Consider the following 26,901-nt stretch of genomic DNA (forward strand, 5'->3'; position numbering starts at 1 on the left):
GCTGTTGTTGCCCAGGCTGGAGTGCAATGGTGCTATCTCAGCTCACTGCAACATCTGCCTCCCAGGTTCAAGTGATTCTCCGACCTCACCCTCCCAAGTAGCTGGGATTACAGGCGCCTGCCTCCACACCCAGCTAATTCTTTTGTATTTTTAGTAGAGACAGGATTTCACCATATTGGCCAGGCTGGCCTCAAACTCCTACCTCAGGTGATCTGCTCGCCTCAACCTTGCAAAGTGTTGGGATTACAGACGTGAGCCACTGCACCCAGCCCTATTCTTAAATTATTATTTTCTTGAGATATTCTCTTAGAAATGGATTTTCTAGATAAAAAGGTACATTTTAATGCTTTTAATAATATATATAGACAAAATATTTTCCAAAAAGTTTGTATCAATTTTCTCTGCCATCAGCAGTGTATTTTAATAACCAATTATATATCACATTCTTGCTAGCATTAAATTTTTTCCTCTCTAATTTATGGAGTTAAAATATTTGCATTTCTTTAATTTCCAGATGAGTTAGACTTAAGAAAATTTTAATTGACACATAATAATTGTACACATTTATAGGGTACATGTGATATTTTGATACGTGCATACACTGTGTAATGATCGCTCACAGGGTAATTGGGATATCAATCCCAATTGGACATTAATTATTTCCTTGTATTGGAAACATTTCAAGTCTTCTGTTCTAGCTATTTTGATATATGCAATAAATTATTGTTAACTAAATAGTCACCCTACTGTCCTATTGAGTACTAGAATTTATTCCTTTTATCTGTTTTTTGTACTCATTAATCAACTTCTTTTCATTACCCACCTCTCGCCCAATCTTTCCCCATCTCTGGTAACCACCATTCCACTCTCTACCTCCATGTGATCCACTTTTTCAGTTCCCATATGTGAATGACAATATGAAATATTTGATTTAGACTCTTTTGATGTTTTCGTTTCTGAATTGTGTGTTTCCATCTTTGTTTCTGTATCATTTTTATTTTCTAATCAGTTTGAATGAGTTCTCTGTATAACTGAAATGTTAATTTTTTATCATTTGTATTGGCTTTTCAGACATGTAAATTAGTTTTTTAACTTAGAAGTTCTATATTTGTATAAATATTTTCTTATCAAAATTCTAGTTTTTCTAGTTTAACATATTTGCTGCTTTAATCTTTCAGGAACATATTGAATGCAAATTGAATAAATGAGACCATTTTTTCTAACTCCTATTTAATTATGCAATATAAACCACTGCAATCAATATATAGAACATTTCAATTACCCCCCAAAATGTCTCATGCCTCTTTGCAGTTTATCCCCAACCCCCACTCCCAACCCCAGGCAAACATTGATCTCATTTCTGTCATTCGAGACTTGTTTTGCCTTTTTAAAGAATTTCATATACTTTTCATATGGTATGTATGATACCATATTTTTGTATCTGGTTTCTTTCATTTAGCATAATGCTTTGAGATGCATCCATGTTGTTGTGTATATTTCTACATTTTTTCTTGTTTTTGTTGCTGAGTTGGATTCCATTGAATGGGTATACCACATTTTGTTTTCCCATTTATCTATTGCTGCACATTTGTGTTGTTGTCAGTTTAGGGCTATTATGAATAAAGTTGCTGCGAACATTTCTGTATAAAAATCTTTTGTGGATATATTTTTGCGTTTCTCTGGGATAAATACCTAGGTGTGTAATTGCTGGGCCCTGTGATAAGTATATATGTAACTTTCTAAGAAACTGCTAAACCTTTTTCAAATTGACAGCATAATTTTACATTCATACCAGCAATATATGAAAGTCTCAAAGTCTTTATCAATTTTTTCACTCAATTTGCTTTGATTTTAATTTGCTGTTCTATTTCTAGCTTCTTAAGTTGGAAGTTTAAATAGTTGGTTTTAGATTTTTCTTCTTATACAATTGTATAAAGCTATACATTTCTGTCCAAGAACTGCTTTAGCTGCATTCCACAGATGTCAATACACTGTGTTTTCATTACCTTTTGGTTCAAAATATTCCCTACATTTTCTCATGATTTATTCTTTGTCCCGTATGTCATTTAGAAGTGTGTTTTTTAATATTTCCAAATATTTTATGCTTTTCTAGTTATTTTCTGGTTGTCTGATTATTATCTAACTTCAGTTCAGTTATGGTCAGAGAATATACTCTGTAAAATTTCAATCTTTTGAAATAAAGAGAAACATCTTTTATAGTCTGTCTTGGGAAATGTTTCACATGCACTTGGAAAGAATGTGGATTCTGCCACATTCTTAAATACTCCTTAAAACGTCAGTTAAGTTAAGGTGGTTGATAGTGTCATTTAGATCTTTTGTACCTGTACTGAGTTTTACCTAGCATTTTTGTGAATTACTGAAAGAGAGACTTGAAATCTCTATCTATTATTGTGGATTTGTCTATTCTTTCTCTCTTTTTGTCAAATTTGGCTTTGTGTATTTTGAAGTGCTATTATCAGGTACATACATATTTATGATTATTATTATCCTCTGGATGTATTCATTCTTTTATTATTATGGAATGTCTTATTTGTCTCTAATAATACTCATTTAAATATTTGTTTTGTCTAATGTTAATATAGCTACTCCAGCTTTCTTATGCTCTTTGTTTGCGTGGTATATCTTTTTCCATCCTTTTACTCTCAACCTTTTTGTGTCTTTGTATTTGTAGCATATATCTTGTAAACAACATATAGTTGGTTTTTGCTTTTTATGCAGTCTATCAATCCGGTTGCAGACTCTTGATGGACTAAAGTTCATTTACATTTAATATAGTTATATAATTGAATTTTGCTCTGCTATTTTTCTATTGGTTTTCTATTTATCTCATCTTTTTTTTTTGTCATTGTTGTTATTCCTTTGCTACTCCATTATTTCCCCATTCCTGTTTCCTTTTGTGTTAATCAAGTATATTTAGTATTTCATTTTAATCCACTATTGGCCTTTTAGCTTTACTTACTTGCATTTTTTAGTGGTTTCTTCAGAGATTAAATTAGGCATTTTTAAATGGGCAAAATAGAGTTAATGTTGAATTCCTTCAAGTAAAACAAAAACCATGCCACAGTTCAGTCCTGTTTGTTTTTTGTCATATATTTATATTAATGTACACAATAAACCCAACAATACGGTTTATCATTTTTGCTTTAAATGGGCACATGCCTTTTAAAGACATTTTTTTTTTTTCCTGTAGATCCAAGTTATCTTTTGGTATTATTTCTTTTTAGCCTGAACAACTTCCTTTAATATTTCTTGTGGTTCAGTTCTGTTGGCAACACATTCTCAGTTTATATTGATCTGAAAATGTCCTTATTTCATACTCATTTTTGAAGTAGAGTTTCATTGTATATAGATTTAATGCTTGACAATTTGTTTTTCTAGCACTTTAAGTATGTCATTTCCATGTTTTCTGCCCCTGTTGCTTAGCTCTCTCTTGCTTGCTTCCAGGATTTACTCCCTAAATTTCCAGCTGCTCTGCCAGCTCTGAACTCCACCCTCAGCCACCTTAAATCTTCAAGACTGCAGCTGTTTGCTAGTGTTGGGGTGGGAGTGGGGAAGTTGGAAAACACTCTCAGACCAAAACGTTAAACATTTTTATAATTCTTATACATTGCAGGTACCTTCTTTCAAGAGGAACATCTGCCCCAGTTTCTGCCTCCTTTTGTTCATCTTGCGGGTCCTTCAAATAGTTGTCCTTATATATATATATTTCCAGTTTAATACTCATTATCTGTGGGAGGGTTTGCCCAACCACTTCATGTCTTCATCACAATTGAAGCAGGCATTAATGGTCTCTTAATTTTGCTTATTATTTTTTTCTTTTCCTGTATTAAATTTAACAAACTTTCCTCTATGCCTGTGGATTTTGATTTATAGTTAGAAATACTTTCTCTAGCTTTAAGTTATAAAAGGATTCTCTCATATTTTCTTATAGTGCTTTTATAGTTTCCTTTTTTAAAAATTTAAATCCTTAAATAATTTGGAATTCATTCAAGGGTAGGGTGTCATAAATAGATCTGACTTCATATTTCCATCCCAGATGTCTATCAATTTGTCCCAACACCATTTGTTAAATAGTCCACATCCTATCCTCTAATGTGAAATGTTACTTAGGTATTCAGATCTATTTCTGGACTTTCTTTTCTCTTCCACTGGTCTTCATTTTCATATGCCAGAACCACACTTTTTAACTATCAAGATTGTCTAATATTGTAATATTCAGGAGTGCTAGAGGTTCCTTTTGAGAATTTTTATGGTTCTTGTTGGTTTATTTTTTCATGTAAATTTTATAGTCAACTTGGCTGGTTTTACTGACATGATGAAAGGATTTATAAATGAACCTGGAGGAAATTGACATCTTTATGAGGCTGGAATTCATTGAGAACATGACATATTTTTCATTTGTTAAAATCTTCTTTTGTGTTCCTCTAATTGCTTTAAAACTTTCTTCATACAGATCTTCCACAATTCTTGCTAAATTTGTTTGCGAATTTTACTGTTTTTTATTGCCATTATGAATGTGGTCTTTTCTTTCATTATACCTTGTAACTAGTTGCCTTGTTATATAAAACTATATGTATATATATGTATGTACATCAGTATTATACATATTAATATTTTATATATATATACAATTTTGTGTTATCTTTGATAAAATTTGTTGTCAGCATTTGTTTACTCTCTTGATGACTCGTATGGCTCCCCATCTTTCCCATGTATTGAAATTTTTTTGTTTGTTTTGTTTTGAGATGGAGTTTTGCTCTTGTCACCCAGGCTGGAGTGCAATGGTGCGATCTCGGCTCACCGCAACCTTCTCCTCCCGGGTTCAGGCAATTCTCCTGACTCAGCCTCCGGAGTAGCTGGGATTACAGACATGCACTGCCACGTCTGGCTAATTTTTGTATTTTTAGTAGAGTCGGGGTTTTGCCATGTTGCCCAGGTCTTGAACTCCAGGACTCAGGTGATCCGCCTGCCTCAGCCTCCCAAAGTGCTGCGATTACAGGTGTGAGCCACGGCACCTGGCCTTAAATTCTATTTTAAAATATAATATTTTTGGCCGGGCACACCATCTATAATCCCAGCGCTTTGGGAGGCCGAGGCAGGCAGATAACCTGAGGTTGGGAGTTCGAGACCAGCCTGACCAACATGGAGAAACCCTATCTCTACTAAAAATACAAAATTAGCCGGGCGTGGTGGCACATGCCTGTAATCCCAGCTACTTGGGAGGCTGAGGCAGGAGAATCACTTGAACCTGGGAGGCAGAGGTTGCGGAGAGCCGAATTTGTGCCATTGCGCTCCAGCCTGGGCAACAAGAGTGAAACTCCATCTCAAAAAATATATATATATATGTGTGTGTGTGTGTGTGTGTGTGTCTATAATATTTTTCCCTCTACTTTCTTTTATTTTCTTCCTTATACATTCAATAGGACATAACGTATTCTAAAATATGAATTTGAATGTTTAGTACATGTATTTTCCTTCTTGTAAATAATAAAAATGTTTATAGGGACAATGCTTGGGGTACAGGTTTGTCTCTGTCTTATAGGTTTTAATATGTGGCATTTCAATTTTTAATATCTTCTAAATGTCTTTTGTATTCTTATTTTCTCTTCCTCTTTGGTTCAGTTTCTTGCAGATTCTTCTTTAAGGATGTTTGTAGTAACATTTGTGGTATCTGACTTGGCAAGTTGCAAGTATTGTACTACATCTCCCACATTAGTTAATGTTTGGTTCAGTTTCTTGTAGATTCTTCTTTAAGGATGTTTGTAGTAACATTTGTGGTATCTGACTTGGCAAGTTGCAAGTATTGTACTACATCTCCCACATTAGTTACACCTGAGATGTACATTTCCTTTCAGATCCTCTAGTAATTCAAAGAGACTCACTCAGGTTCAGGCAAATATAAGAAGCTTCTTGTGAATGGAATGGCTTAGCTAATATTTCTAAAATGACTGGAGCAATGACTTACTGTTTCTAAGGCTTGAGGGACTTGGGCACACAGGCAAAAAATCACTCCTGCTAGAGGTATGACGGTGAAAGCTGACTAGCAGCTGTTTGTGCCTCTGGTGGGGAGTAGGACTGGGGACTCCCAGACCTTGCAGGCACTTATTAGGGAATACAACATCATCAGGAAAGGGGCTATGTGAGCAAGGTTGGATGCTTCAGGGAAAGATGGACTAATGACCCTGAGAGGCTTTCCTCCCAGAATCTGGGTGATGCTCATTCTCGTCATGCTTCTTTAGAACATGTTTTTATTTTCACATGTTTTCACAGATTTTAAATGGGAATTTGGGAAGGCAGTCTCCAGTCACTTCCACCCTACTTTTTTTCCTGGAAGTGTTCTCTAAATCATATTCACATCTATTCTCATTTACTTGGCTCTAGTGGTTTCTGGGACACTGGTTAGAGGTCAGACTTTGAAAACTGCCGTTTCTTTGACTTTAAGTTCTGATTTGGTCTATTTGTCTCTGGAGAATTCTTCTCCCTCCTAGGTGGTGTCTTTGTAGGGACCATCTGTCTCTGTTGCTGGGTGGAACCTGGAACCTGGTTAAGTCTGGCCAGCGGAGGGTCTATGCCTTGAGGAGGGCACAGGTAGCCCCAGGAATAGATGCCATCCTGGCAGTGTCCCTGGGAAATATGGTCTCCCCTTTGGAGATTTGGCTGTTGCATGAGGTGCTAACTTGAGTGCAGGTGCTGCTACTCGTTACTTACTGCAGCTTCCCTAGAAGCCTTTGTGATCAGGAGGGTAGGACCTATGGAGGAGACAGATCAGGAGAGTGCATTGTTTCCACAGCAGCAGTTTGCCCTGCCTAGCCTTTGTGGTGAGATGCAAGGAGACTTCTTTCTCTATTGGGGAAGGTAATTTGCTCTGAGGCCATTTTCACTATTAAAATACCCATAAGGCAGGGAGGAAAACCCCTTTTTAGGCCATAGGGAAGCAGAGAGGAAGGAAGCAAGGGTGGGGAAAGCTGCTGCTCTCCCCTGGCAGTTCTGAACAGTGGATACATGAATGTGGGGTGGAAGGAGGCTGTTAAAAATGTCTTCATACAAAGAGGCATGTAATTTCCTCCTGGTGGGCATGGCTTTATTCCATATCAGATGTCATTTTGATCTGCCTGTCCCATCATTGGTCAGGCTTCCGCTGGAAAAGAGAGAATGATGGAAGTAAGAGGTGGGAGGCTAGAATGTCAGGCCGAAATAGCAGCGATGGTCTGCTGTCTCATTTGCTTGAGATCTGTATGAAGACTTGAAAAATCCCACAAATATGCAATTACAGATTTTTATAAAAGCACCTATAACTTTATAATTTAAAGTTGATATTAAAATATATTGCCTTTTTAAACTCTTTTAATGCCTGTTTACATGAGGACATTTTTAACAGCCTCCTGCAACCCTACATTCACACACACATAGTTTAGGACAGACATTATTTAATCTGATATGCTCATTTGTCACACAAAAGGTAAGCAGCTCAGAAAAAGCCTGAAGCAAGGAGGAGCTCTTGCCTGTAGCAGCCTCATGACCATTTCTGCTCTTGGACTTGGCTACTTTGAGGTTTTTCAAGTCCTCAAGGCCTTTGTTCTTTAGTTTTCAGGGCTACTGCGGCTGGATGGTTTACCAGAAAAGGTCCACTTCTTCTACTTTTAACGGTCAAGTTGTTTAACTGAATTGCTTGTTTCTGTCCCAAGTGAGTGTGTCTATGTGTTTGCGCTTGCAGACCCAGTATTTTTGCAGCTTGGGATTATAACAAAAGATACAAGATATTTTTTTTTGAGGCAGAAGAGAAAAAGGTAAATAAATTAGAGAATTGTCTTAGCCAGTTTTATGTTGTGATAACAGAATACCACAGGCTGGATAATTTGTAAAGAATACAGATGTATTTCTTACAGTTCTGGAGGCTGGGAAGTCCAAGATCAAAGGGTCTGCATCTGGTGAGGGTCTTCTTGCTGCATCATCCCATGGCAGAAGGCAGAAGGGCAAAAATGTGCACATGAGAGAGCAAGGGCAAAGAGGCCTGAACTCACCTTTTATCAGGAACACACTCCTGAGATATTGGCATTAATACCTCACAAAGGCAGTATCTTCATGGCTTAATTACCTCCTAAGGGTCCCCCCTCTTAATACCATGATAATGCCAGTTAAATTTCAACATGACTTTTGGAGGGAACATTCAAACCATAGCAAGGATAGCATATGATGGAAGATTCAGGGAAGAAAAAGGAAGGGCCAGTTTTTATTAAAATTGTGATAAAGTACATATCACATAAAAGATACCATCTTAACTATTTTAAGTTCAGTGGAATTAAGTATACTCACAGTGTTACACAACATTATCATTATTCATCTCCAGAACTCTTTTTATCTTGCAAAACCGAAACTCTATATCCATGAAATACCAACTCCCCATTTCAGTCTTCCCCTCAGCCCCTGCCTCATAAAAGTGGATCACACAGTATTTGTCTTTTTATGACTGAATTGTTTCACCTTGCATAATGACTTCAAGGTTTATACATGTTGTAGAATGTGACAAAATTTTCTTCCTTTTTAAAGCTGATTAATATTCCATCACATGTAAATACCACATTTTACTCTGAACTGACAGGTTGTTTGACTGAATTACTTGTTTCAGTCCCAAACGTGTGTGTGTGTGTGTGTGTGTGTGTGTGTGTGTGTACGGACCCAGTATTTTTGACAATGTGGGAATATAAAAAAAGATATAAACTATTTTTTTTTTAGAGATTGTCTACTTATCTGGCAAATGGCATTTGGGTTGCTTCCACCTCTTGGCTGTTGTGAATAGTGCTGCTATGAACATGGGTAGGCAAATATGTCCTTGAGAACCTGCTTTCAATTCTTCTATACATATACCTAGAAGTGGCTTTGTTGGATCATATGGCAGGTCTATTGTTAATTTTTGAGGAGTCTTCATACTGTTTTCCATAGGGATTGCACCATTTTACAATCTCATCAACAGTGCACAAGTGTTCCAATTTCTCCACATCTTCATCAACACTTGTTATTTTAGGTTTTTTTAAAAAATAGTAGCCGTCCTAATGGGTGTGAGGTCATCTCTTTGTGGTTTTGATTTGCATTTTTCTAATGATAAGTGATGTTGAGCATCTTTTCATAGCTCATTGGCCATTTATATTTCATCTTTGGAGAAATATCTACTAAATCCTTTGGTCATTTTTTAATTAGGTCATTTAATTTTTTATTATTGAGTTGTAGGAGTTCTATTTTATTTTATTTTATTTTATTGTAAGTTCTGGGATACATGCACAGAACATGCAGGTTTGTTACATAGCTGTATGTGTGCCATGGTGGTTTGCTGCTCCATCAACCCATTATCTAGGTTTTAAGCCCCACATGCATTAGGTATTTGTCCTAATCCTCTCACTCCCCTTGCCCCCCACCCCACAACAGGCCCCAGTGTGTGTTGTTCCCCCCCCTGTGTCCATGTGTTCTTACTGTTCAACTCGCACTTACGAGTGAGTGAGAACATGCAGTGTTTGGTTTTCTGTTGTAGGAGTTACTTACATATTCTGGATGTTAACCCCGTGTTAGATATATGACTTCCAAATTTTTCTTCTATGAGTTTTATGTTTTTCAGATCTTACATTTAGGACTTTAATCCATATTGAGTTAATTTTTTATATGGTGTAAGTAAAGATTCTAACTTCATTTTTTGCAAGTGGAGATTTAGTTTTCCCATTACCATTTGTTGAAAAGACTGTCCTTTTCCAAGGACATTGCCAAGACTATTCCATAGTCTTGTCACCCTTGTGGAAAATAATTTGGCCATATATGCAAAAGTTTACTTCTGGGCTTTCTATTCTATTCCATTGGTCTATATGTGTCTTTATGCTAGTACCACCTTGATATGCTTTGTCTGTGTCCCACCCAAATCTCATCTTGAATTGTAGTTCCCATAATCTCAACATGTGGTGGGAGGGCCCTGGTGGGAGATAATTGAGTCATGGAGATGGTTTCCCCCATGCTGTTCTGGTAATAGTAAGTTTTCATGAGATCTGATGGTTTCATTAGGGGCTTTCCCCTTCGCTTCACTCTCATTCTTCTCCTTCCTGCTGCCATATGAAGAAGGACATGTTTGCTTCCCCTTCTACCATAACGGTAATTTTTCTGAGGCCTTCTCCAGCCATGCTGAACTGAACTGTGAATCAATTAAATCTATTTCCATGATAAATTACCAGTCTCAGGTATGTCTTTGTTAGCAGTGTGAGAATGGACTGATACACACCTATTTTGATTACTGTAGCTTTGTAATAAATGTCAATATCAGGAAGTATGAGACCTCACAATGTGTTTTTTTTTTTTAAGATTGTTTGGCTATTTGGGGTCACTTGAAATTCCATCTGAATTTTAGAATGGATTTATATATTTTTGTAAAAAATGTCATTGGGAGTGTGATAAGGATTGCACTGAATCTGTAGAGCACCCTGGGTAGTACGACATCTTAATAATATTAAACCTTTCAATCCCTGAACACAGGTATGAAAAAATTCAGCTATTTGCTTGTCATTTACTCTCTTCATTGTCCTGTTACCATTGTCTCCTTCTGTACATCAGAGTGACAGCTCTAGAATGGTGATGACAAACTACAACCTCCAGTACTTGGGCCTCATGTTACCTGAAACTATTCTCAAGAATATGGACATAAAGCTAGGTCTTGAAATGTAGTTTCACAGTTTATCTCTAGGCCTGTTTCTCTGAAACTCTAAATACCAGAACTTGCTTAAAAAGCTTGCGTTTTTGAACTCTGGTTTGCTGAAGACCAGAATGTTAAATGTCACATTGAAATGGAAAAAAAAATCAAGGCCAGTAAGATAGAAGGGCTCTTTACTTTTCATATTGTTCATCGTGTTTCTTCCTGTTGTAAATGGTTTGCTTTTTAGGTGTGTCTTCACTGGGATTTATATTTTTGAAGCTTTGATTAAAATATTGGCAAGAGGTTTCATTCTGGATGAGTTTTCTTTCCTTCGAGATCCATGGAACTGGCTGGACTCCATTGTCATTGGAATAGCGTAAGAATGTTAAAGATGTTTTTGAAGAGACTTGGGTGGGAAAGAAGCCCCTTTGCTTCCATCAGAGCTCTGTGTGGATTCATTTGAGTGGCTGAGTATGCCCTAGTAATGCCTAGAGCTCTGAGTGCTGTGTTGGTTGGCCCTGAACAGCACATGCAGCCAATTGACCAGATGCCTCCACACACAAACCCATTTCTAGGTCAACACTCAAGTTCTTGTTCCTTCAGCCATTTACTCACCAAAACTGGCCTGTTATGGGCCAGGCTTTATGCAAGATACAGAGTGTGCCAATGAAAAAAAAAAAAAAAAAAAAGACATGTTTTTCTATCTTATGAAGCTCACAGTCCAGAGGGGAACAGTGACAATTAATGACCCTTAAAATATAGTATGATGAGTACCAGGATAGGGGCTGTACATGTATTAAGCTGTCAGAGGATATAGGAAGAACAAAGCAAAGCAGTCTAAAAAATCTTTGACTACTACAAGGTTACAAAGAGCTTTACTCCTGTTTACTTCTAGAAGTTCTGTAGTTTTGGCTTTTATGTTTCAGTCCATGGTCCATTTTGAGTTAATTATTATGTATGGTGTAAGGTGTAAGGTGAAGGTTGAGGCTCTTCCTGCAGGAAAGACACTGATTTGGAATCTGAATGATGAAATGGAGTAAGCAAAAGAAAAAACGAGAAATGCAATGACACATTGCCAGCACAACAATAGTAAACCTAGCATCATTTAATCTGTACCAGGCATTATGTTAAGCACTTTGCATATTTTTTCCTATTTAATATTCACAAAAGCACTTGGAGGTAGGTGCTAGTAATTTCAGAGTTTGACATTTGAAGTTCAGAGGTTGTGTGCTCTTAGTTATTGAAAGGCGGTGAAGCACAGTGGTTTAGAGTGTGACTCTGGAGCTACACTGCCTGGCTGCACATTCAGGCTTGGCCATGTAGTGGCTGGAGACTTTAGTGAAGTGCCTTGGGGCATGGAACTTGTCAGCCACTCAGTAAATATTTGAGAGGACTTCTATTATTCATTAGCCACAACTACATGGACTATTTCAAGGAGTCTTCATCTGTGTCCACATATGAAGGTGAACTGAGAACAGCCTCCTCTGCAGTTCATATCAAGAACAGTGGTATGCCAGATCCTAAGATAAAGGTGAGGCTGGAAAGGTGAGGCTGTCGATTTCACCTTGGAGGTCACAAGCCCCAGGCTGAGCTTACTTGTGGCTTTTGTGGAGATGTGCAGTGCAGCTGCAGGACTGAGCAAGCCCATGCTTTCCTTGTGCTTTGTCTTGTAGGATCGTGTCATGTATTCCAGGAATCACCATCAAACTGTTGTCCCTGCGTACCTTCCGTGTGTTCAGAGCTTTAAAAGCAATTTCAGTAGTTTCACGTAAGTCACTCTCACTTTCCACACTGGCTCCTATCTAGAAAGAATGTTAATTTGTATTTAAATTTTTTCAAAATGTCATCATGTAAACCAAAAACAAACAAACCCTGCTTTACAAATTTATCTGATGGCCCAACTGATAATTATTGAGCACCTAATATGTCCAGGCACTGTGCTAACTGCCTGAGATCTAGTAGTAAGCAAATGGATGCAGACTCATGGAGTTTTACCTTCTAGGGTAGGGGGTGGGGACACAGACACGAAACAACAACTATAATAAATAAGTACATTATGTAGCATGTGAGCAAGTGCTATGTGCCAGGGAAAATATAAAGAAAAAGTAGACGCCATAGAGGCTATGGGAAGTCACAGGGTATAGGGGAAGCAGGTTGCAGTTTTAAACAGAGTGATCAGGATAGTTGTCATTGAGGTGAGACGTGGCAGAGATTTGAAGATGGCAAGGGAGTGACACAAGCAGATATATGGGAAAGAGTATTCTGAGCAGGGGAAACAGCCAGCACAGAGATTGAGTAGGAAGGATGAGGATGGGACTGGAGGGGAGACAGTGAGGGGCCAGGGAGAGGTGAGATCATAGAAGTGAAGGGGGGCCGGATGCAGTCACTCACGCCAGTAATCCTAGCATTTTGGGAGGCCAAGGTGGGGAGATAACTTGAGGCCAGGAGTTTGAGACCAGCCTGGCCAATATGGTAAAGCCTTCTCTCTACAAAAATACAAAAGTTAAGGCCAGGCGCAGTGGCTCACGCCTGTAATCCCAACACTTTGGAAGGCTGAGGCAGGTGGATCACCTGAGGTTGGGAGTTTGGTACCAGCCTGATCAACATGGATAAACCCCATCTCTACTAAAAATACAAAAGTAACCAGGTGTAGTGGTGCATGCCTGTAATCCCAGCTACTCAGGAGGCTGAGGCGGGAGAATCACTTGAACCTGGGAGAGGGAGGTTGCAGTGAGCCTAGATTGCCCCATTGCACTCTGGCCTGGGGAACAAGAGTAAGACTCCGTCTCAGAAAAAAAAAAAAAAAAAAAAGACATGTTTTTCTATCTTATGAAGCTCACAGTCCAGAGGGGAACAGTGACAATTAATGACCCTTAAAATATAGTATGATGAGTACCAGGATAGGGGCTGTACATGTATTAAGCTGTCAGAGGATATAGGAAGAACAAAGCAAAGCAGTCTAAAAAATCTTTGACTACTACAAGGTTACAAAGAGCTTTACTCCTGTTTACTTCTAGAAGTTCTGTAGTTTTGGCTTTTATGTTTCAGTCCATGGTCCATTTTGAGTTAATTATTATGTATGGTGTAAGGTGTAAGGTGAAGGTTGAGGCTCTTCCTGCAGGAAAGACACTGATTTGGAATCTGAATGATGAAATGGAGTAAGCAAAAGAAAAAACGAGAAATGCAATGACACATTGCCAGCACAACAATAGTAAACCTAGCATCATTTAATCTGTACCAGGCATTATGTTAAGCACTTTGCATATTTTTTCCTATTTAATATTCACAAAAGCACTTGGAGGTAGGTGCTAGTAATTTCAGAGTTTGACATTTGAAGTTCAGAGGTTGTGTGCTCTTAGTTATTGAAAGGCGGTGAAGCACAGTGGTTTAGAGTGTGACTCTGGAGCTACACTGCCTGGCTGCACATTCAGGCTTGGCCATGTAGTGGCTGGAGACTTTAGTGAAGTGCCTTGGGGCATGGAACTTGTCAGCCACTCAGTAAATATTTGAGAGGACTTCTATTATTCATTAGCCACAACTACATGGACTATTTCAAGGAGTCTTCATCTGTGTCCACATATGAAGGTGAACTGAGAACAGCCTCCTCTGCAGTTCATATCAAGAACAGTGGTATGCCAGATCCTAAGATAAAGGTGAGGCTGGAAAGGTGAGGCTGTCGATTTCACCTTGGAGGTCACAAGCCCCAGGCTGAGCTTACTTGTGGCTTTTGTGGAGATGTGCAGTGCAGCTGCAGGACTGAGCAAGCCCATGCTTTCCTTGTGCTTTGTCTTGTAGGATCGTGTCATGTATTCCAGGAATCACCATCAAACTGTTGTCCCTGCGTACCTTCCGTGTGTTCAGAGCTTTAAAAGCAATTTCAGTAGTTTCACGTAAGTCACTCTCACTTTCCACACTGGCTCCTATCTAGAAAGAATGTTAATTTGTATTTAAATTTTTTCAAAATGTCATCATGTAAACCAAAAACAAACAAACCCTGCTTTACAAATTTATCTGATGGCCCAACTGATAATTATTGAGCACCTAATATGTCCAGGCACTGTGCTAACTGCCTGAGATCTAGTAGTAAGCAAATGGATGCAGACTCATGGAGTTTTACCTTCTAGGGTAGGGGGTGGGGACACAGACACGAAACAACAACTATAATAAATAAGTACATTATGTAGCATGTGAGCAAGTGCTATGTGCCAGGGAAAATATAAAGAAAAAGTAGACGCCATAGAGGCTATGGGAAGTCACAGGGTATAGGGGAAGCAGGTTGCAGTTTTAAACAGAGTGATCAGGATAGTTGTCATTGAGGTGAGACGTGGCAGAGATTTGAAGATGGCAAGGGAGTGACACAAGCAGATATATGGGAAAGAGTATTCTGAGCAGGGGAAACAGCCAGCACAGAGATTGAGTAGGAAGGATGAGGATGGGACTGGAGGGGAGACAGTGAGGGGCCAGGGAGAGGTGAGATCATAGAAGTGAAGGGGGGCCGGATGCAGTCACTCACGCCAGTAATCCTAGCATTTTGGGAGGCCAAGGTGGGGAGATAACTTGAGGCCAGGAGTTTGAGACCAGCCTGGCCAATATGGTAAAGCCTTCTCTCTACAAAAATACAAAAGTTAAGGCCAGGCGCAGTGGCTCACGCCTGTAATCCCAACACTTTGGAAGGCTGAGGCAGGTGGATCACCTGAGGTTGGGAGTTTGGTACCAGCCTGATCAACATGGATAAACCCCATCTCTACTAAAAATACAAAAGTAACCAGGTGTAGTGGTGCATGCCTGTAATCCCAGCTACTCAGGAGGCTGAGGCGGGAGAATCACTTGAACCTGGGAGAGGGAGGTTGCAGTGAGCCTAGATTGCCCCATTGCACTCTGGCCTGGGGAACAAGAGCAAGACTCCGTCTCAGAAAAAAAAAAAAAAAAAAAATTAGTCAGGTGTGGTGGTGGGTACATTTAATCCCAGCTACTCGAGAGGCTGAAGCAAGAGAATTGCTTGAACCTGGGAGGGAGAGGCTGCAGGCTGCAGGCTGCAGTGAGCTGAGATTGTGCCATTGCACTGCAGCCTAAGGTAAAAAAAAAAAAAAAAAAAAAAAAAGAACAAGAAGAACTGAAGGGGAGTTTTGTAGGCACAGGGAGGATCTAGGCTTCACTCTGAAGAAATGGGAGCTGTGGTGTGGAGAATGGAATGTAGGGGAGAAGATGGGAGAAGCAGGAAGACCTCCTACTACAGGGAGCATGGTGGACTAAAGATCCTGGCTTCCACCTCTCTGGATTCCCCACTGCATCCATCCACATGCCAAGATCATGCCTGCCCTGCACAGTGTGTGTGGGTTCTAGTGCTGGCCTATTCCTGAAGTATATGGGATTCTTCTAATAGGAAACTTTGGCTCAGGGACTCTCCAGTGACCTGGCTGAGACTCCGATAGCTGAACTGCAGTCTGAGGTTCTTCCTATCCAGTCCTCCTCCCTTGTCCCTCTCTCAGACGTCAAACCTGAGCTGCAGTCTGAAGTCTCTCCCTGCCCACTCCTGCTCCCTGCACTCATCTTTCACAGGCATCCTCCCAACCCCCACAAATCTCTTGCACTTCTGATCTCAGAATGTCTGCTCCTCAAAACCCAAACTGACACAAGAGACCGTAATCGAAGCAAGGGATGGCGGTGCTCTCTGATCAGGTAGTGGTAGTGGAGTTGGTAGACACTGGTCTGATTCTGTGTCAATCTGAACGTAGAAACAATAGCATTTCCTGACTGATAAATTGTATACATGGTGTGAGCAAAAGAGAGGAGTCAAAAATGACTTTTATGTCTGATGTCACTGATTGAGACAGAGAAAGCTGTGAGAGGAGCAGGCCTTGGGGTCAGATTACAAGCTAGCTTTGAACATGTTGTGTTTGAGATGGCTGTGAGACCACCAAGGGAAAGGATTCAGTAAGCAATTAGGTGTATATGAGTCCGGGATCCCAGGGATGAGTCAGAGCTGGAGATACCATTTCAGGCATCAAGGGTCTATAGATGATATTTAAAGCCATGAGATCTGAAGAGATCACCAAGGAAATGAGCATTGATGGAGAATAGAAGAGGACCAAGGCCTGAGCCCCAGGGCATTGAAACATGAAAGGGAGAAGAGGAGAAAACAGGGAATGAGATGAGCAGCAGGCACCTGTGAAGTAGGAGGGAAACCAAAGATGGTCTCCTGGAAACCAGGTAAGGAAGGCACTTTAGCCCTTCGGATCAGGATGAAGCCAAGGTTGGGTGTGAATATGAATTTCAGTTTATGAAAAATAAGGTTATTATACACACCTTTTTTCTCTCCTCCCCCTTTCCTCCCTTTTCTTTACTAAAACAAACAAACAAAACAGTTTGTTATCTTCCCTCTCTAGACTCCTTTCCCCCCACCTTCTCCCCTTCCCTTCTTTTCTCTTCTATCAGTGGCTTTGGCAAACTATAAAAAGACATGGGAACTATTTAGTTGTGCTGATGATATAGACATAAACTATACCATATGGCCCCAATACCTAAACTCCAGGCAATTAAAGTCCTTTCAAACAGAAGCAGTAGGTTATTTTTTGAAACTTCATGAAAGCAACTGAATAGTGATAAAGAAACTGGTAGTCAGAGGACACTTTATGTGTAATTTATGTCTTTTCCTTCTCCTCCTCCTTCTCCTTCTTCTCCTTCTCCTTCTCCTTCTTCTCCTTCTCCTCCTTCTCCTTCTCCTTCTCCTTCTCCTTCTCATTCTTCTTCATTTCAAGTAGGGCTTTGTTTTCCCAGGTAGATTTAGGAGCTTTCTGCATGAGCCAAGCCCCTTTTATTTTCACATAAGTAAATACACATTCTGGCAGTCATTTAGCAGCTTTCGTGTCCCCTTCATCATCTCCACACAGGTGAATATGGTCTTTATTTTGGCCCATGAAATGCACTGAGATGCCTGGATGCTTTTTGGAAGTAAGGGTGCAAGGTACAATCTTTTATGAGACTATGAAAAAATGACCCAGGAATCACAATAATCACTCATCCACATTTCTTGCTTTGGAGAAGCCTCTTGTTATAGGTTAAAATCTGCCTTGGGTGATGCTGTAGTAACCTCTAGTTTACCTTCAATTGGTGATATAGTAAGTGTCCCAGCTTAGCCTCCAGGTTCCTGCTATCTGGTGTCATACTTTGTGGGAAGCTCATCCACTGAGGGCTTGGCCTCCCACTGTACGCTGCCATGGGCTCTCACCTCTACACTGATGAAATGAAATTTTGTCACTTAGTGTCATTCCATGCATTGCAATCACATCTGGGAGTTTATCTCTCCAGCTATCTTGAGAGCAAAGCCCATGACTCAGTGGATTGCTGAAGTTGACTTCTTCTTTTTCCAGCTCTGTTCCGTGACATCATGTTGGTAGCTTGAAATCTAGCATGGTGGTGAGTGGGGATCAGGATCTAGACCACAGAATTCAGAAAACAAGGAAACCTATACATGCCATAGATCAGGGCTCTCCTGCCTCCCGCTTGAAGAGCCAGTTTTAAACATCTACTAGCCTGCCACAAGATTATTTATTTTGTAACTTTGGCAGCTTAACAGTGTGCCATGGACATAGTAGGTGCTTAATAAATACTTCTTGAATGAATGAATAAATGAAAATAAAACACCCTATTCTAACTGGTAATCTGAGTTTTCCCTCCCAGGATATCCTTATAATTTGGGTTTAGACAAAACTCCTTCTTCATCCCCTATACCCCACAATTTAGCTGTGTTTCATGGTACTCATGTACTTTGACAGTAGACAGTATCTACTAAATGTTAAATACAGGTCTTTCTCATTCTCTAGTGTGGCCCCAGCTTAGGTGGTGTCTTTGCAACTGTCCTCAACCTATGCCTTCTTGAGTCCGTGTGGCATGTTTCTACTCAAAGCCTCCTTGCTTGCTCCTCATAGCAGCACTGAGGCAGGCATAGGGCAGCAATAGAGAGATTGAGTCTCAAACTTGTTGACTACTTTGAAGACACTCAGCTTCCAAGGCACAGAGTTGGAGCACACACTAAAGGCATCAGAATCATAGGCTAGGCTGGAGTCCAGTTCCAGCCTGGAATTTGACAGTTTCTGAGACCTCAGTTGCTCCTTCCTTGGCCTTTGTGAGTGTCTGGCTCAGGGGGATGGGCTTCTCCCCATGCCTGTCCTCTTTCTCAGGTCTGAAGGTCATCGTGGGGGCCTTGCTGCGCTCTGTGAAGAAGCTGGTCAATGTGATTATCCTCACCTTCTTTTGCCTCAGCATCTTTGCCCTGGTAGGTCAGCAGCTCTTCATGGGAAGCCTGAACCTGAAATGCATCTCGAGGGACTGTAAAAATATCAGTAACCTGGAAGCTTATGGTAAATACCCAACCTTTCACTCCTTAGTTTTTGCATGGTTAACTTCTCCTTATCCTCACTTGTCCTGCCTTCACACCTCCCTTACAGAGTCTCTTAGGAGCAAGGGAGGACTTCATCCATCCAGGGTGTTCCTGTGGGCAGATGTATTTCCTAGAGAATTGCCTCATTCTTTGGGTTGCCATGGAGAAGGAAAGTCTTGAAACTACATCCACAAGAGCAATTCTATGCTGTCCCATCCCTTTGCCATTTAGATCTCTGCTCACTTCTTTGTAATGATTTGTGGAAGTTTTCAGAATACTTGGATTTGGCCAACGATAATCAACAGCTTCCCAGCCCCGCTCCTCAAGTATTTCTTCAATGACTCATTTTTTTTTTTTTTTTTAAGATGGAGTCTAGCTCTGTCACCAGGCTGGAGTGCAGTGGCATGATCTCACCTCACTGCAACCTCTGCCTCCCAGGTTCAAGTGATTCTCCTGCCTCAGCCTCTCAAGTGGCTGGGATTACAGGCCTGTGCCTCCACACCCAGCTAATTTTTGTATTTTTAGTAGAGATGGGGCTTCACCATGTTGGCCAGGATGATCTCTATCTCCTGACCTCGTGATCTGCCCATCTCAGCCTCCCAAAGCTCTGGGATTACAGGTGTCAGTCACCATGCCTGGCTAACAACACTTCTTTCAATGCCCACCCTCTCTATGCTGAGGTTGACCCTACACCTACTCCATCTACACTCTCTTGAGGTCTGTCACAGGATGGGTCTCTGTCCAGCTTCCTCCAGGGAGGATTTTCGGTTCAGTATTATTTACTGAGAGGCAAAGTGGTGGTGGTGATGTCACTGCTTCCTTCTCCAACTTCTCCTTCCTTCTTCTTTTCCCTCCCTTTTTCTTGCTCCTTCTAGAGGTCTTGGGCCCCAGTTTCTCTCTGGACACACCCCCTTTAATCATTTTAGAAGATGTAGAAACATCCATTTTCAAGCATAGTCTGCATACTTACTATTCTCTTTCCTTTTGATTTTTTTTTTCCAAATCTGAATTTATGATTTTTTCCTCTCTCAGACCATTGCTTTGAAAAGAAAGAAAATTCGACTGAATTCAAAATGTGTGGCATCTGGAGGGTTAACAGGTAAGAGGTTTATAATCTTCATTTTCCTCCCAAGAAGAATACCTCTAGACCTTTTAGAATGGTGTGGCAAATAGTCTTTATCTAATGACTGGTGGACACAGTGATGATAGTTCTCGTATAATTATTTCATGTGTCTAAACAGGTTTAGACTTGTGTTATTAAATTAAAAAAACATTTCCTGGTGTTTAAGGCAGCTTTCCTCCCTAGTTGTGTTAAATTGGAAGCTTGTAAGAAACCTACTGAAACAGTGATATTTCAACTTTATGGAGTAGGTATTCAAGACTTTCAAAGCTGAGAAGGGATGTTATGACTGAGAGCCCTGTGAAGCCCTTGTTTCCTGTTCAGTGGCATTCTCCTGCTGCAAGAGTATCTGAACATGCTTCTTCTCTTTGTTGACCTGTTGACAACTATTGCCTCTAATTACAAACACAGTTGAACATACATCCATGCACACTTGCCCCAACAGCTACTGGCCCTCTGGTCCTATGGGGAAACTCTTTTTCCTTTCAGGATAGCAGTGCTTTCTGTGGTGAAAGATTCAATTCAGTGAAGATTTATTGAGTGTATTTCAAATTAAGATAATATGCAAGGTACTCTGATGAAACAGATGACATTCATTCCTAAATTACAAATAGATAAAAGAATCTACAGAGTGTCAAGCCCTGAGTTAGCCTCAAAGAATGCAATTATGAACAAGGCAGCTCCACGCTTTTGGAATTGATGTCTTCTAGGGAAGACAGATGCACAGAAAATGCAGTTATATGTTGCATAATGACATTTAGGTTGATAATGGATGACACATATGATACTGTCCCTATAGAATTATGATACTGTATTTTTACAGTGCCTTTTCTGTGTTTAGATACACAAATTCCTACCATTGTGTTACAGTTGCCTACAGTATTCAGTCCAGTAACACACTGTACAGGTTTGTAGCCTAGGAACAATAGGCTATGCCACTTAGTCTAGGTGTATAGTAGGCTATACCATCTAGGCTTGTGTGTACACTCTATGGTGTTTACACAACAAAATTGCCTAACTCCACATTTCTCAGAATGTGTTCCTGCTGTTAAGCAATGCATGACTACTAGAAAGTGTGATGAGTGTTATAAGGGTGATGTGCAGGTACTGAGAGGTATGATGGGGGTGTGACCTTGTCTGGAGAATTAGGGAAGGCTTCTCTCCATTTGCAAGACACAGTAGGCTTTAATCTAATATGAGACTTACTGAGTTTTCTAGAATGATTCTCAACAGAACGCACTGCATTGAACTTGCTGAGGATCATTCTAGAAAGAAAAACTGTCTTCCATGAAACTGGTCCCTGTTGCCAGAAATGTTCCCAACATTTTGGCACCAGGGACCGATTTCATGGAAGATAATTTTTTCATGGGCAGGAAGTGGTGGTGGTTTTGGGATGAAACTGTTCTCCCTCAGATTATCAGGCATTAGTTAGATTCTCATAAGGAGCATGCAACCTAGATCCCTCACATGCACAGTTCACAACAGGGTTCACACTCTTATGAGAATCTAATACTCACCACTGATGTGACAGGAGGTGGAGCTCAGGCGGTAATGCTCACTCGCCTGCTGCCCACTTGCTGTACAGCCCAGTTCCTAACAGGCCATGAACCAGTACTGGTCTGGGGCCCGGGGCTGGGGACCCCTGTCTTAAAGGGAGCCCAACAGCTGCTGCGTATAGCACTTCTTTTACCCCTCACACAGGCAGACAGGTGTGGTTACCACAGGCAAAATCCAAGGTGGGGTGTATAACCTAGTCATGCAGAAGCAGCAGCCTTGTTTCCAACTAGTCCTTTTTTTTCCCCCAAGTCTTTTGCCTCCAAAGTCTCTTATTACAATACTACACTGCTATAAAAAGTCCAAAAAACTATTTTAGCTGTTGAAAACTCAAACAACATCATGCACAAAATGAATCAAGTGTGATATGTATATGACAATAGAGAGTGGTGGGGAAAGTAGAGAGGCAGAGGACACATGCCATGCTTAACAGCAGTCAAACTTGAGTTATTTTTTTTATTTCAATAGGTTTTGGGGCAACAGGTGGTACTTGGTTACATGAATAAGTTCTTTAGTGGTGATTTCTGAGATTTTGGTGCATGAACTGGTCTTCTTTTTAGCTTTTATTTGAAGTTCAGGGCTACATGTGCAGGTTTGTTATATAGGTAAATTTGTGTACAGATTATTTCATCACTCAGGTATTAAATCTAGTACCCATTAGTTATTTTTCCTGATTCGCTTCCTTCTTTCAACCTCCACCATCCAGTAGGTCCCAGTATCTATCGTTCCCCACTGTGTGTCCATGTGTTCTCACCATTTATCTCCCATTTACAAGTAAGAACATGTAGTATTTGGTTTTTCTGTTCCTGCATTAGTTTGTTAAGGTTAATGGCCTCCAGTTACATCCATGTTCTCGCAAAGTAATAGAACTCTTTCTTTTTATGGCTGCATAGTATTTCACAGCATACATGCACCACATTACCTTTATCCAGTCTGTCACTGATGAGCATCCAGGTTGCCTCCATGTCTTTGCTATTGTGAATAGTGTGGCAATGAACACTCACGTGCATGTGTCTTTACAATATAATGGTTTATATTCCTTTGGGTATATACCCAGTAATGGGCTTGCTGGGTCAAATGGTAGTTCTGTTTTCAGGTCTTTGAGGAATTGCCACAGTTTTCCACAATGGTTGAGCTAATTTGCACTCCCAACAACAGTGGATAAATGTTCCTTTTTCTCTGCATCCATGCCAGCATCTGTTATTTTTTGACTTTTTAATGTAGCCATTCTGACTGGTGTGAGATGGTATCTCATTGTGGTTTTGATTTGTATTTCTCTAATGATCAACGATGTACAACTGGTCTTTATAGGGCTCTTGTCTCTAAGTTTATGGGCCAGGCACATCTCTCTCAGTCTAGGTACAATATAAATGCTCCAGAGTTTTATGGTAAGCCAACTCCTAGTACACAGCATTCCACACTGATCACAACATGCTCGCTTCTGAGGAGATGGCACTCTGAGAAGGCAGGTCTGTGATCATCTTCCCAGGCAGGCTTTGGTCTGTTCGGGGCCCAGACTAGTCTTCACCCTCCGGTCACTGCTTCCTCCCCTGCTGACTAATTCATAGTGACTACAACTCAGATCTGAAGTCTAAGTAGGAGGTTCCAGTAGATAAAGAGAAAGAGTGAACAATTCCAGACAGTAGGCACAGCAAAGGTGAGCATAAGGTCTTGGAGCACAAGAGCATGTAGGGAATGATAAGAAGCCCAGTAGCTTTTTGGGCAGACGGGCAAGAGAGCAGGCAGGAACAGAGACAAGGGCCAACCATGAAGGACCTGATAGCTCATCAGTGCCAACGATTTTGGTCTTGATCACAAAGGAAGCAGGAGACATGGAAAGGTTTTAGGGCAGGCAGATGACCTGGGCAGATTAGACATATTTTAAATGCCACCATGGCTTCTGTGTAGAGAATGGATGCATAGAATAGATGAGGAAGCCAATTACAAGACTGTGGTAGAAAGAATAGGGAAATGAGCTAAATGCCCCACTTGAAAGGCACACAGTGGAAAGCTGGATAAAAAAGCAAGACCCAATGGTATGCTGTCTTCAAAAGACTCATCTTACATGTAATGACATCCATAGGCTCAAAATAAAAGAAATGGAGGAAAATATACCAAGCAAATGGAAATCAGATAAAAAGCAGGAGTTGCAATCTTAATTTCAGACAAAACAGACTTTAAACCAACAAAGATAAAAAAATAGATAAAGAAGGGCATTACAAAATGGTAAAAGGTTCAATTCAACAAGAAGACCTAACTAATCAAAAGGTATATGCACCCAAGACAGGAGCACCTAGATTCATAAGGCAAGTTCTTAGAGACCTACAAAGAGGCTTAGACTCCCACACGAGAATAGTGGGAGACTTCAACACAGCACTGACAGTATTATACAGATCACTGGGGCAGAAAATTAACAAAGATATTCAGGACCTGAATTCGACATTGGACCAAATGAACCTGTTGGACCTCTACAGAACTCTCCACCCCAAAACAACAGAATATACATTCTTCTCATCACCACATGGCACATACTCTTAAACTGACCACATAATGGAACATAAAACAAGCCTCAGCAAATGCAAAAGAACCAAAATCATACCAAACATACTCTCAGACCACAGCACAATAAAAATAGAAGAAAAGACTAAAAAAAAATCACTCAAAACCATGCAGTTACATGGAAATTAAACAACATGCCTCTGAATGACTTTTGAGTAAATAATCAAATTAAAGCAGAAATCAAGAAGTTTTTGGAACTAATGAGAACAAAGATACAATATGCCAGAATCTCTGGGACACAGCTGAGGCAGTGTTAAGAGAAAATTCATAGAACTAAATGCCCACATCAAAAACTTAGAAATAACTTAACAATGTCACATCACAATGGAAAGAGTTAGATAAGCAAGAGCAAAGCTAGCAGAAGGCAAAAAATAAGGAAATCCAAATAAACACAATTAGAAATGACAAAGGGGATGTTACCACTGACCCCACATAAATAAAAATAACCATCAAAAACTACTACAAACACCTCTAAGCACACAAACTAAGAATACCTGGACACAAACACCCTGCCAAGAATGAACCAGGAAGAAACTGATTCCCTGAATAGACCAATAACAAGCTCCAAAACTGAATCTATAGTAAATAGCCTACCAACCAAAAAACTCCCAAGACCAGGTGGATCCATACCTGAATTCTACTAGATATAAAGAAGAGCAGGTACCATTCCTACGGAAACTATTCCAAAAATTGAGGAGCAGGGACTCCTCCCCAAATCATTCAATGAGACCAGCATCATCCTGATACCAAAACTTGGCAGAGGCACAACAAAAAAAGAAAACCTTAGGTCAATATCCTTGATGAACATTGATGCAAAAATCCTCAACAAAATACTTGCAAACCTAATCCAGCAGCACATTAAAAAGCTAATCCACCACAATCAAGTAGGCTTCATCCTTGGGATGCATAGTTATTTCAACATATGCAAATCAATAAATGTGATTCATCAGAACTAAAGTCAAAAAACACATGATTATTTCAATAGTTGCAGAAAAGGCTTTTGATAAATTCAACATCCCTTCACGTTCAAAACTCTCAAAACACTAGATATTGAAGGAACGTACCTCAAAATAATAAGAGCCATCTATGACAAACCCACAGCCAACATCATACTGAATGGGGAAAAGCTGGAAGCATTCTCCTTGAAAAGTAGTACAAGACAGGATACCCTCTCTCACCACTCCTACTCAACATAGTATTGGGAGTCCTGGACAGAGCAATCAGGAAGAAAAGGAAAATAAAGGACATCCAAATAGGAAAAGAAGAAGTCAAACTATCCCTAGTTGCAGGTAACATGACTCTATATCCAGAAAACCCCATAGTCTCAGCTCAAAAGCTCCTTCAGCTGATAAACAACTCCAGCAAAGTTTCAAGATACAAAATCAATGTACAAAAATCACTAACATTCCTGTATACCAACAGCCAAGCCGAGAGCCAAATCAGGAATGCAATCCTATTCATGATTGTGACAAAAGAATAAAATACATAGGAATACAGCCAACAGGGAGGTGAAAGATCTCTACAGTGAGAATTGCTAAACACTGCTCAAAGAAATTAAAAATGACACAAACAAATGGAAAAACATCTCATGCTCATGGATAGGAAGAATCAATATCATTAAAATGGGCATACTGCCTAAAGCAATTTACAGATTCAATGCTATTCCTATCAAATTACCAATGACATTCTTGACAGAATTTTAAAAATGCTATTTTAAAATTTATATGGAATCAAGAAAGAGCCCAAATACCCAAGGCAATCCTAAGTAAAAAGTACAGAGCTGGAGGCATCACATTTCCCAATTTCAAAATATACAACAAGGCTACAGTAACCAAAACAGCATGGTACTGATACAAAAACAGTCATATACATCAATGTACAGAATAGAGAGCCCAGAAATAAGGCTGCACACCTACAACCACCTGATCTTGAACAAAGCTGACAAAACAAGCAATGGGGAAAACACCCTATTCAATAAACGGTGCTGGAATAACTGGCTAGCTATATGCAAAAGATTGAAACTGGACTCCTTTCTTACACCATATACAAAAAATCAACTCAAGATGGATTAAAGACTTAAATGTAAATCCCCAAACTATAAAAACTCTGGAAGACAACCTAGGCAATACCATTCTGGATATAGAAATGGGCAAAGATTTCATGATGAAGATGCCAAAAGCAATCAGATGCCAAAATTTGACAAATGGGATCTAACTAAACTTAAGAGCTTCTGCACAGAAAAACAAAAACAAAAACAAAGAACTATTAGCAGAGTAAACAGACAACCTACAGAATGGGAGAAAATATTTGCAAACTATGCATCTGTTAAAGGTCTGATATTCAGCATCTGTAAGGAACTTAAACAAATTTACAATAAGAAAACAACGCCATTGAAAAGTGGGCAAAGGACATGAATAGACCTTTTTTTTTTTTTTTAAGAAGACTTACATGCAGCCAATAAGCATATGAAAAAAAGCTCAACATCACTCACCATTAGACAAATGCAAATCAAAACCAAAATAAGATACTATTTCACACCAGTCAGAATGGCTATCATTAGAAAGTCAAAAAATAACAGATGATGGCAATGTTGTGGAGAAAAGG

At 39.8% G+C, this 26,901-nt stretch overlaps 1 protein-coding gene across 2 annotated transcripts in view; it reads left to right on the forward strand.

The window, feature by feature from the left end:
• The window catches only part of SCN11A (sodium channel, voltage gated, type XI alpha subunit), a 122,489-nt gene that overhangs the window by 7,694 nt on the left and 87,894 nt on the right, over positions 1 to 26,901 (forward strand). For both annotated transcript variants that reach the window (XM_011999478.1, XM_011999479.1), the window contains 4 exons: positions 10,932 to 11,060; positions 12,358 to 12,452; positions 18,865 to 19,044; positions 20,097 to 20,163. In XM_011999478.1, coding sequence (XP_011854868.1) covers positions 10,932 to 11,060; positions 12,358 to 12,452; positions 18,865 to 19,044; positions 20,097 to 20,163 — 471 coding nt within the window. The remainder of the gene's footprint in view (positions 1 to 10,931; positions 11,061 to 12,357; positions 12,453 to 18,864; positions 19,045 to 20,096; positions 20,164 to 26,901) is intronic.

This window comes from Mandrillus leucophaeus, unplaced genomic scaffold (genome assembly GCF_000951045.1).
Source record: "Mandrillus leucophaeus isolate KB7577 unplaced genomic scaffold, Mleu.le_1.0 Scaffold595, whole genome shotgun sequence".
NCBI lineage: Eukaryota > Metazoa > Chordata > Mammalia > Primates > Cercopithecidae > Mandrillus > Mandrillus leucophaeus.